At 37.7% G+C, this 12,921-nt stretch overlaps 1 protein-coding gene across 10 annotated transcripts in view; it reads left to right on the forward strand.

The window, feature by feature from the left end:
• Nucleotides 1-12,921, forward strand: part of RAPGEF2 (Rap guanine nucleotide exchange factor 2) — a 219,811-nt gene that overhangs the window by 105,087 nt on the left and 101,803 nt on the right. For 8 of the 10 annotated variants that reach the window (XM_074376793.1, XM_074376734.1, XM_074376744.1 and 5 more), the window contains 3 exons: nucleotides 5,136-5,211; nucleotides 7,290-7,457; nucleotides 9,825-9,842. In XM_074376793.1, the coding sequence (XP_074232894.1) occupies nucleotides 5,136-5,211; nucleotides 7,290-7,457; nucleotides 9,825-9,842 (262 nt within the window). The remainder of the gene's footprint in view (nucleotides 1-5,135; nucleotides 5,212-7,289; nucleotides 7,458-9,824; nucleotides 9,843-12,921) is intronic. The other 2 variants (XM_074376755.1, XM_074376737.1) reach the window with 1 other exon arrangement.

Consider the following 12,921-nt stretch of genomic DNA (forward strand, 5'->3'; position numbering starts at 1 on the left):
GCCTATTTCCAAAACTTAAGTTCCATGGCCCCAAACAAACTTTGTAACCGTTAGGCATTCCTCTAACCCCTGGTAACCCCAGGTCTCCTTTCTGTAAATTTCCCTGTTCCAGATGTTTCGTTTAAGTGGCCTCTTACAGTATTTCTCACTTTGTACCTGGCTGCTGCATTTTGCATAACACACTCAAGGCTTAGCCACGTTATAGCGCATATCAGAAATTCAGTCCTTTTTGTAGCTGAATCGTATTCCATTGTACGTATATCTCACATTTTGCTTCTCCATCTGTTGATGGACGCTGTTGTTTCCACCCTTTGGCTATTGCAGATAATGACTCAGTGAACATGGTGTGCAAATACCCATTTGGTTGGGTCCATGTTTTCAGTACTTTGGGGTATTTATCCAGGGGTGCAATTGCTGGGTCATATATTCTGTATTTAACTTCTTGAGGAAGTGCCAAACTGTTTTCCACAGTGACCGCACCCTTGTATGTTCCCGACAGCAAAATATGAGGATTCCAAGTTCTCTAGACCCTCTAAAACACTTGCTACTTTTTTTTATTTGCACCCCCCCACCCCCGTAGCTCATTCACATCTAGGCTCAGGTGTGAAGTGGTATCTTGTGGTTTTGACTTAACTCTTCTCTGTAACTAAGGATGCTGAGTGGCTTTTCATGTGCTTATTAGCCATTTGTGTATCTTCTTTGGAGGAAGAAGTTACAGTCCTCTGCCTATTTTTTAATTGGATTGTCTCTTTGTTGTTGACTTGTGGGCGTTCTTTATGCATCCTGGATGTTAAACCCTTCTCAGACATGTGCTTTGCAAAGATTTTCTCCTCTTCTGTGGTCTGTCTTTTCAGTTTCTCAATAATGTCCTTTGATGCACCAAAGGTTTTAATTTTGATGGCGTTCAGTTTGTTTTTCCTTTTGCTGTTTACACTTCCGGTGTCCTAGCTAAGAGTCCATTGTCAAATCCAAGGTACTGAAGATTTATATCTGGGTTTTAAAATTTTGTTTATTTGTTTTTTCCTAAGAGTTTTAAATGTTTATGGCTTTTTTATTTAGTCAGTGATCCATTTCCAGTTACATTTTCTATGTGCTGAGAAGTAGGGGTCTAACTTCATTCTTTCTCATTTGGAGATACAGTTGTCTCAGTGTATGTGTTAAAGTGTATGTTTCTTCCCCCACTGAATGAGCTTAACACCTTTGTCAAAATTCAGTTAGCCATAGGTATATGGGTTTATTTCTGGGCTTTCGGTTTTATTTCATTGGTCTGTAAGTGTCTGTCGTTAAGCCAGTACCACACTGATTTGATGACCGCAGCTTTGTAGTAAGTTTTGAAATCAAAAGTGTGAGTCCTCCAACTGTGTTGCTTTTGGCTACTTAGGGTCCCTTGCAATTCTGTATGAAGGTGAAGATTGGTTTCTCCATTTCTGCAAAAAATATTTTGAGGGGGATTTTGATAGGGACGACATTGAATCTATAGATCACTTTGGGATGTCCCTTATAAGACTTAGTTACAAAAAAGAATGCCTTGATAGGACTAATTGTCCATTTCTGACAGTGGCATCAAGGAACATTTGGAGGAGAATTGAGTCAGAAGGCTTTGGAACAGTCTCTATTTCTGACTTTTCTTAAAACCCTCAAGGATTGTAGGTGTACTTTTTAAGTTACCCAAGTTCTTATTTAATCTGTATAATTTTGAAATTTTCTTAAATCCTGACTTTAGGAATTTAAACGTTATCAACATCCAGCTGCTATTAATAAGATTGAAGTGTTCTTTTTATTTCTGCTCTGGCCTTACAGAAAACCCTTTGGATTCCCTTAAATTTTTTGTTGGAAACTTTTGAGTGCTGTATTTTCCCCCCTAGAAACTTTTCTAGGGCAGTGCTTTATGACAGACTCACGTGGTTTGCTGTAAGGGTGTGTATAGTAGTTTTCATTCCTCATTTCTTCCTAGTGTGTCCATCGTTTTGAGGTGTGTCTTTGTTATTTGTTGTTTGCTGTGCTGATAAAGACTTATGGTTTTCATTTGACTTTAAACTAAAATACGAGAACCCTGTGTTGTTCACCATCATATTACACACTGTGCGTTTGATCCCTTTTCACATAGGGTACTTCCTTGTGCAGACTGGGTCCTCTGCTGCTCTTTTGAACGTGCATAAAACTTTATGAAATGTCTTGTACTGTATTCTTACTGGCTTTGTTTTGTGCTTTACTGTCCAAACATCTCTGTCATTTGCAAACCTGAAGATACCTCTCTGTGTTTTGCTACTAAATTATCTAAAATAGTTAAAAGAATTGATCGTAATATCATCTGCGGGGCATCTTATCTCCTGCATGTCTCTGTCTGGTTTCCTTTTTTATCTCTATACTTATTTTCCAGGACTCTATTCTTAAAACAGTTTATTTATATAGAACTTGGTCAAGGGTTTTTTTTAAAACTTGATAAAAATAATGATGCTTACTTACTTCTGCTTATATATTTATCGTTTCAAAGACTCAGTTAGTAGAAATATTTTGTGGACTTGATGAATTTCTAGCTGACATTTCCCATTACTCTCCGTCCATCCCTACCTTATAAACTCCTAGTTTGTAAGGTTTTGTTGTTGTTGTTGTTGTTTTTTAAGTGGAGGTATTGGGGATTGAACCCATGACCTCGTGCATGCTAAGCATGTGCTCTAACCTCTGAGCTATCCCACCGCACCTCCCTGTTTATAAGCTAAGAGTAAGTCATCTGTGGGCTGGACCTGTGAGGCCTTGTCACCAGGTCCAGCATATGCATTCACCTGCGCTTTGGCTATTTTGAGGCCTCTCTTTCCTTCTGGATTCTTGGTTATGTTTGAAACTAGCTTTTTTGGATAGATGAAATAATTTATTCTCTCTTGCTAGAGTGTGTTCTGTGGGCATTGGCCTTTTCCCCTCAGTGTGTTCAAAGACTCAGTCTGACGAGAGTCTGTTATTTCTCCTGTGCTTCACATCTGTGTGATGGTCAGAGAACTTGAGTCTTTCGTGGCTTCAAAGAGAGTTTCACCAGGTGCCAGTGCAGCTCATGACACACAAGACTCAGATATATTTTCGTGGCACGTCTCAGGGGATGCAAACTTTTCATCCTTAAAGGAATAGTGTTAGTGCAACTAAGTATGTGACTATCTTCTTAGCTGTAAAGTTGAACCAATGGCTAATTGGTAAGATTTATAGCCTTAATTCTGAAGTAGGGAGTCACTGGTGTAGAAATTAGACATAAAATAAATAAATACATATAGTTTATTCATGTGGATGGATGTTAGTACTTTTGTTGCTAAATTTGTAAGCAACTCAATTCTAGCAGCTTTGTACTTTTTATTAAGTGTTATATGAACATTGTATGCACTCCAAACACTTGTTTTTACTACATGAAATTAAAAAAAAAGGAAGTCATTTGATTATTATGTTTATAAAACTTGTTTGGCTCTGTAATTTAGTAAAATAGGAAAAACTTAAAGTCATATGATTTTCTTTAGATTTTAATGCTATATTATTTAGCAATAAATCTTAAACATACACTATATATTTTTTACCTAGTCCTATAACAGGATTAAATGGGCAATGATGACATGAAACCTGCTATATATTTTACTAACACACTGAGATTATTTCTTAGTTTATAGTGTTTCAGTAAATTATAAGCTTCATTGTAAAAAATTAAATTACAATTAGGCAGTATCCAGAACTGGAAGCCAAATTCTGTGTGTGTGGAAGATTTTCTGTATTTTAATGGTATTTAATTGTAAACCAAGAGACTATTTAAAAACCTAGGTCATTTTAATTGCATGTGAAGTACCATGACAAAGAAGATAGGATTATTATATTTTCTTGGCAAATTTTTTTCCACTTTAAAAAAGCCCTTTAATATGTATCCTTTGAAAATATGTATGCATGAATGTATATATAAATATTTTTTAAAGGATTTTTCAGATATGCTAAGTATGGTTCTTTTGATTTTCATAGAAATAGCATTATGGAGCAGGAAATGACTTAAGTGAGGGCCTGGTTGAACCTAATGACTTTGCAAACGAGTACAGTTTAGACCATTGTCGGGTGGGTCTGCTGGAGGTTCCAAATTGATACAGTGAGAATGTTGACTTTTCCTGTTTTCTTCATTTTACTGATTTTTTTCTTTTCTTTTCTTTTTTTTTTTTGTAACCAAAGTTGGGTTCTAATATGTGAACCATTGTGCACCACCACGCACAAAGAGAGTTATGAGAAGCAGGAATTTCCATAGGAGTCACTCAGATGCCTAACTGACTTGGGGGAACATCCTCAATAAAATAGTTCCCCGGAAGAGGTGTTCCCTCATATTTTTCTCAAAGATAGGTTATGGAAAATGCTTCCTAAAGTGTTGGCTGGAGGGAAGGGAGGGTTTTTGGAGCAGTGAATGGGCAGGGGTGGGGCGGGCATTAGCAGAACAAGCCAGGACGGCTAAGGACTCGCCATGGCTCTGGCTGGCACACAGCGCGTCAGAGGGAGTCAGCCTGCCCAGCGGGTGGGGGCCTGCCCAGACAGGGCGGCGGTGCAGGGCCTCAGGTCACGAGTGCAGTTTTCAGGAGGAAAGGGGCTTTTAGAATGCAGGTCCACTTACATCACTTTGCAGCTAAATGCCCTGCCTTTGGATACCTTTTCCTTAAACTTATTTAGAATAAGTTGATTTGAAAATTTAGAAAAATAGGTACATTTTTAGGTGAAAGAAATGTTTAACATAAACATGTTAAGTCGTAGAAGAGAATCGTATGCATTTTATACTTTCTTTGGATATTTTTCTAGTTTGCCGTTGATTCATTTCCCACCCCTGTTAGACTAAACCTAAATCTTCATCTACCTGGGAATGATCTGAAACAGCCTAACACAAAACACATTCGTAATGATTCTGCATGACTTAGATTGTGAATTCAAAAACATTATACTGGAATTTTCCAGAAAAATATTCATGAGATTTCAGAATTTGGATGGTTTCCTGTCATTCTGTGTGGACAGTGATTTGAGATAGTTTCTCTTTCTTCAGTGTGTGTTTTTTGTAATTATTTTGTTTTTTATTTTTGTATTTCTGAAGTGTTAACTTAAATCCCAATTTATGTTTCTTACATCTTTTTTCTTCTTTCTAGTTTCGGCAAGCGTTCTGCAGGAAGCTTTAGGCGTGGCTGTGAATGCATTGTTCTCGAACCTTCTGAAATGATTGTGGTAAGAAAGCTTCTTTGGAGACTTTCCCCTCAAGAAAGTTACGAAATAAAAGCATTTTCACAAACTACTTATAATAGTGTATTTTATAACTTTAGATATATTTATTTGGTAACTTTCTGGATTTGTGTTTATAATCACACTGTTATAATTATTTATATGATTCAGTTAAATGATAAAATTAAAGGGGGCAAGTACCTAAATGTTTGGTGCTTGAACTTTATAAATCAATCTCTGATAATGCCATTGCATTGAAGTTTGGGGATAATTTTGGAATTGCAGGATTTTAGCCCTCCAGATATTGATTGGAATGAGTGAGATACTTTAAATGAGTCACAGTGATATGTACTCAGGCAACAATTAGCGTAAGGAACCCCGTTCACTTCCTTTAATCGAAAGAAATCTGGGGGACTTTTATGCTAATTAGGCACTCTGTTGAGAGTCTTAACTCTCTTTTTAACAGAATTGTGTAATTAATTTATTTATTTTCACAGTACTTTATTTTTATTTTTTAATGGAGGTGCTGGGGATTGAACCCAGGACCTGATGCATGCTAAGCACGCCCTCTACCGCTGAGCTGTACCTTCCCCCGCTTTACAAATTTTTTTGTTTTGTTTCTTTTTTTTTTTTAGGGGGAGTTAGTTGGGTTTATTTATTTATTACTGTTATTTTTTTTTTATTTAACAAAGGTACTGGGGATTGAACCCAGGACCTCTATCACTGAGCTATACTCCTGCCCTGAATTGTGTGATTTAAAAAGTATATTGAGATAAGATGTATGTAGAAAACCATAATGTTAGAAGAGATGTTAGCCACATAATTACTTTTATTGATGCTTTAAAAAAAATCCTGTCACATTCTTCTTTTCATATAAAAGCAATGTTAAGATAGGGCAATATTTACCCCTTAAAAAAAAAAAGGCAACGAAACTAAGAAGATGGGAGGGAGTGCCCTGTACAGACCCTCAGTTGGTGCTCCCTGTCCAGTGTCTCTCTAGGAAGGAAAATTTTGTGAATGGATGACACCTGAAAATAGATGATGACAGAGGATTTTCTTTCACATTTGGTGAAGTATTTGGGGAATGACTGGCAGTTCATTTTCAGAGGAGACGTAGGTTTCTTCCCTATGATGGAGAAGAGGCATTCGTCAGAAATGAGAACTTCCTCATCAGAGCGCGTGAAAACTTCTGGTAAAACCTCACAGACTTTACCCTTAACAGAGAAAGTGGCGTGCCGGCGAGTAGAGATTCAGGATGAGAAAGGTGGAGGCAGAGACGTAGGACTTTCCAGCAACAGGTCTTGAGAAGCATTGGAGATAGTCCCTCAAGGTTTTGGTCTCCATTACTGCTGGTTTGTGTTTCTCTGAAGGGTTTGTGATCCTCAGAAGTCCTCGAACAGACAGTCGTGGCGTCTAGATGTGCCTCCTTGGGGAGCAGGCTCGTTTTCGTCGTGTAAGCAGGACGAGGGTTAACCTGATGTAACTTTTATTCTCTGGTCGTCCATTCATCACTTTCTAAATGTTGAAAATGAGGAAATTATTTTTTGAAACAACACTATGTATGAAAAAAGAAACTGAATCCATAGAATGAAAGTAGGAAGAGGAGACCCTTAGGTAATCCACCATAGTCATTCCACTCGTAGGCACGTTTGAGTCATTTCGGATTTGGGGTTTTTTTGCTTTCTGTTTTCACTCAGATTAACTACATCAGGGTCTCTGCACTTTAGCGAAGACAAAGGACAGTTGCTTTCCTAATGTGTGATGATGCATCCTGTGAGGGCTTTCACTAAGAAGTCAGCACAAAGGCTACTGAAAATGTCCTTCCCTTTGAAACTACAGGAAATTCAAGAATTACCCATGTTGTCCCAAGTGGAACTGAAAATGCTTCTTTATAAAAGAAAAGTTACTCAAAACCAGTTAGTTCCGGAGAAGCTCAGAAAGGCTTAAGTCTGTCGAGATAGCCTGTCCACAAATGTCTTTGCAAAATGAACGAGTGTGGACTATCTGTAAGTTTTATTCTGCAGCTGATCTTAACATGGGATGTTGTATTTGAAGCAATGAAATTTTGGGGGATTTTATTTCAGGTAGACTATATGGATGAAAATGAAGAATATTTCCAGCGTCAAGCTTCTCATCGACAGTCTCGAAGGAGATTCAGAAAAATCAACCAGAAAGGCGAAAGACAAACAATTATCGACACTGTGGACCCTTACCCTGTGGGGAAACCACCTTTGCCGAGAGGCTATCACACGGTAAGTTGTCCAAGTATACAATACTTTCATTTATCTTTAGTTTCTTGAAGGGAGTCTCGTGAAAAGACATATAAGTTTTCTTTTTTTGATGCATAATTCCTTTCTGTGATATACTTATCCAAAATGCAAGTTTTCCTGGAAACACACATTATAGAAGTAGTTTTAAGGGACGTTGAAATAAGATATCAAAAGACATTGTTTAGCCTTTTTATCTCTTAAAATGTGCTCTGAGGCTCAGCTCTGTGGTCAGCATGTACCGTTGTCACTGGAATATTTTTAGGTTCTTGCCTTAATCTAAAACTTTGGCCTCCTCCCCATTGCCAGGGGCAGGTATCCTACCTGTTTTTTTATTCAAATGTAGCTCTCTAAAAATTACTTCTTATTTTCATGGCTTTTTAATACTACTGTGAGACTATTACCTAAAAATTTTTTTGTTTTTAATACAATGAAGCGAGAGTGTAATTTGAAATGATGCTTCTTAAAAGCCCGACCTACAGACGGTCTGAAACATTTCATTGTTAATTACATCATAAATATCAAGAAAATAGACTACTTTTTATGTTTGGGGAAACCAAGGCGCAGACAATGAGTGATGTGTATGAGACCCCAGTATCGTCAGTTTGAGAGCCTCGTTTTTCTTACTCCTTCTCTGCTCAGTGCACTGTGCACGTGTCCCCCGGTGGCCCATCCAAAAGGGTGGCACATATGTTTGAGGATTTCTCTTTTCAAAAAGAGAGGAACTGGAAGTTTTACGTATGACATAATAAGATTAAACGTGGTTTGTCTATACTTGTAATTCTGTTGACTGAGTGATGTGAAATTAATTTTAAAATAAAATAAAAATATGAATAAAAGTATAAAATAAAAATGTGAAAAAATTAAAGATAGGTAATTGACAACTATTTTATATTTCACATTTGTTTTTCTTACCTAGCCTTTTCTTTCTCTTTGCAAATAAACATAAATGCAAAAATGCATGGGAAAATGTATATAGGCTTAAAATTATGTACTTAAATTTCCAGTAGCTTTAAGGGATATATTTTATATGTTTTGTTTCTGAGAGCCCTTTGTACTTGAATATTTATGCAGTTTTGACCACCAGCTATCTGCCTACCCTTCTCACTGCCCATGCACGAAAAGTTTTAATTTAACATGAATTTCATAGCTGAATCATTTCATTGAGCTCGTTTGGAAAGGGTTTCTTCTTGCTACTCATAAAGCCAGCTTTGTTTGCCTGTTGGAGAGACTGGGTATTTAAAAAAAAAAAAAAAGCCATGAAAGGTTTTTTGTTACCATTGTCTATTAAAAAAAGGTAGTATTTTTAGTGTTGATGTAGCATCATGGAAGAAGGAAATATGGATTAAAAATAGTTGCCCACATTAATACTACAATCTACTAATACTGTTAATACCCCTTGTGCTTTGGAATTACTTTTCCAAACCAGATTTTATAGTAAGATACTTAGTGACAGTGTGGGTTACTAAAATTTCAGTGTTAACGCTGATCGGTTTGGTTTTATAGTCATATTTGTCCCACTTAAGTTGGGGGGGAGCATATTAGAATTATTTCTCTCTCCCACCCCCTTGTTTCCCCTGTTGTGGAATACTTCAGTCACCTCCTGCGTATGACTCCCTTTTTTTATAATCTGATTTTTTTTTTAAATATGTAGTTTTTAAAAATTGTTACGAGGTTACTATTTAAAAACAAGTTTTTTAAAACGTCTTATCTGGTCAACAGATACTTTCACGAGGGAAAATTCAGTACTAGGGTTTAAAGTTTAACCCGCTTTTTGGTGGGCCAGGTACCAGTGTTCCAAATGTGACATGTTGGCTTCCATTTTACTAAATGAGTTTAGGTGGGCCGCAAGACAGCCATCACTGAAAGTACCAGATCCTGTCTTTTTGTGAAGATTGTCTTTAAATTATATTTATATAATTACTACCTTACCTAAATACATGATTTTTAACACATGAAAAAACAGAATTTTGCTTTGTATTTGATACCACAGGATCAAAAGGGTTAAGTAAAAATCATTATTCTCCATTAGCCCTAAGGCACATTTACTTATTCTAAACAGAACTGTTTCTTTTTTGAATGAACCCTCATGAGGAGGGACCGAGGGGGACAGGTTTGTCTGAAAGACGCATGATTGAACTGCCCAGGTGACCCCAGGTGGTTGCAGGTGCATTTCGCGTGCATGGCTAAGGACCATGGACAGCAGTACCCAAGGAGCCCATTCTGTGTGGTCGTTTCTTAACCTGATGTAACAAACAGTGTCTTCATTTTGGCAGATGTCCTATAGCATGTCTGACAGTGTTCATCTTTCCCTTTCCTCCTCTATGGCACTCATTTCACTTTGGCTCAAAGGAATGCACTAAATCCCAGGTATTGTAATTTGTGTGTGGTCTCCGACTGCTAACCCACGTTTATTTGTGAATTTGCATTGTAACTAATGAGCTTGTAGTATGGATGTGTTTTGCTTGGTCTTGTTCTTTTGTGTTTTGCCCTGATTTAGTAAAATCTCTTAAAACTTTGAAGCTCTCCCCAAGTTAGGTGGAGGCACCGGCTGCTTTATTTGTGTAGACCTGGGGATAAATTGTCTACTTGCTTTGAAGAAAGACAAGTGCAGCCTATATTTTTGTAAGAATAAGCAGAGCACTGGTCTTAACTCACCTACTTTGCAAATAAATGAAGAGAAAAAGACAGACAGATTGTCTGTCTTTAGTTGCTTTTTGTGTGAAAGTTTTATGGGAAATCCATCAGAAACTTAGATTTTAAAGGCTATTGATGAAAGCTTTAAATTTCAGGAATCCCAATGTGAGTGCATTTTGGGAGACCACTGGTACAATTTCAGTCAGATAGAATAAAGGCTGGGTCTAACAGGAAATAATTTAAAAGCACTTGTGTTTTCTTATTTGAGCTTTATTTTTAACCAGATTTCATGCTGTTATTTCATTCTGTATTTTAATCAAGGCCTATGATAATATCTTTGCTCATTTTTTTCCTGCCAGCACATGACTAATTTATGATTTTCAGTATTACTCGTTGGAAATTTTGGGTCAAATTAGGGGTTATCAGGGAATTTGGAGTCAAGGAAGGAAAATTGACTTCTTTCTGGAAACTAATTGGTTAAGTAGCTAGTAAAATGTTATGGTTGTATTTTCTTATTGCCCAGGAAAAAGACCATGAATAATTTAATTCACATTAGAAGTCCACCCTCAGTGTATTGTCTTTGGCTATTACAGTAACCTTGTCGGAAAGCACGAAATACTTGTATAAGCTTTCAAATGAAAATGAGGCAGTCACTTTATGTTCTATACGAGAAAATAAGTATTAAAATGCCACGGGTGGCATGATTGCAGTACTGTATTTTAGAAGCAAGATTGTTCAGTAATGTGGTCAATCTAAAAAATATTGATAGTTTTTAAGTTTGATAAAATTTCGATAAAGTTGTATAAAAATTTTTTAATTGCACCAATGTTTTGAGCTTTTATCTGGTAAATGTATACTTTAGAAATAAGTAACTTTAAAAAAAAAAGATGCATCAGTATGTAACTAATCCTTTTCTTTTTTAATATGAGAAATGACCAGGTACTCTAATAAGAACTAGGAACTGAATTTAAAATATGCACCGAGTTGTGATGTATACCTTACGCATACGTTTTAAAGTTAGATGTGTTACAGCATTTAAGATCAGGTGATCGTAAGTTTGTTCAGAAACACGGATACTGTTGTAGTCCACGTGGAGGGCTCTCGGGTCGCTTTTTCAAGGCGTGTGTGCGAGTTTGCTGAGAATAAGCATTTTAAAATGCAGCGAGAAAGCAAGTTGGGAGATGGCTTTCATCAGCGTTTTTGTACATTTTGATGAGCCGAGGTTGAGGCTGTGTGTAAGGCTGCCGGAAAGTAGGCTGTGGGTGAGTTTTCAGTCTCAGAGTGGCTGAAGGGAACAGAGAGGCAGGGCGCAGATGCGGCGTTCCCGGCCGAGGCTGGAACACGTGGGCCAGTCTTGGACTGACTTGGGACTTTGCGCAGATTTACGTTGTCAGCAGGTTCAGAGCAGGGTTGGGGGGAGAACTGTTTATTTTAGCCCTCCTTCCAGGCCCTCTCTGCATTCATGGGCGGTGTGCTCCCGGAGTTTGGGCGGGGAGGGGAATCTGAGCTCCGTGATGAACATGGAGGGGGAGGTGGGAGGACTTAACGGGACGAAGGCCCTTCTTAACTTTCACCCGCTCAGAGTCATGGGGATGCTAGTCTGCCCTCTCTCATCTCTCCTTTTTTAAAAATTTTAAATGAAAAAAAAAAAACAGCGCTGCCCTCTTCCTCATTTGGAAAGAGCAAACATTACACGGAGACATTAGACTGGAGACAAAGAGAACATGTCCCGTTTGAACCGTGGAAGTCACGGGTACCAGCTGGTATCGCCTCCATTTCCAGCCTCCCTAGGCCGACGGCATGATTCAAATGCTCTCCACGCTTGGATGTGCTGTGCTGATGGCCTCCCCACTTCCACGCCTCCAGGCCCCCCAGAGTGTGGCTTTCCTTTGTACAAATTTGAAATAGGAGGATGCAAACACAATATAACATAGTTTCACCCAATGCAACATCTGTGAAATAGAGAGAACCCACCCGTCATGGAAAAAGACCTCTCCCACACATCTCGGTGGTGGTCCTCTGCCACGGGAACATCACTTCAGGGCGCCGTCGGATGATTGTGTGCTGACTTCCTCAGTAGGTTAGGCTTAGCTTAAAGTTCTTGGTGCAGGTGTACAAAAGTCGTGAAAATACTGTGTAAAACCTAAATTGAGTACAGTGTAATATCACAAAAACATCATGGGATTGACTTTTTATTAATGTCAATGATAATAAAATATGTTTAAAACATAGCACCAATGTAATAGATTGATTCCTTTCTGAGGCTTATGAAAATGAGTCCTTATAAGATTATTCCTTTTAATAAAATAAGACAAGTCCTGTTTCTCCTTATGGTTGTAGAATCACTCCTAGGCTGTACATATATAGCTTACATATCTCTGAAGTAGATTTTCTTTAAAGTGAATGATTTAAGTTGGTTTCATCTTCAGCTATGGACTTCTTGGTAGGTTTCATTAATTTTAAAAATTCAGATCTTGAAACATGAAAAAATCACAGTGATCACACACAATTGACAGTAGGCTTTCTGACTTGAGCTGTTCTTGCGTTAGAAGTTGGCAGTAGTTTCCCTCACTTCATGGCTTTGCTTCGTCCCTTATTGTTTAACTTTGTACTGAGGTCTTCCTAGTTTAATCCAGTATTTGCTATTTAACAGTAAGAAAATGTGGTTTTCGTGTAATATATCAATGACTTGTGTACCTACTAAATTTCCTGGAATATTCAAGTCTTAGGGTTTAACTGATAACAATCAGTTCATACCATACCCCGCTGACTAATTTATTCATATGGTGATACTTAAACTCTGCTTATATAC

The sequence above is a fragment of the Camelus bactrianus genome, chromosome 2 (assembly GCF_048773025.1).
Source record: "Camelus bactrianus isolate YW-2024 breed Bactrian camel chromosome 2, ASM4877302v1, whole genome shotgun sequence".
NCBI lineage: Eukaryota > Metazoa > Chordata > Mammalia > Artiodactyla > Camelidae > Camelus > Camelus bactrianus.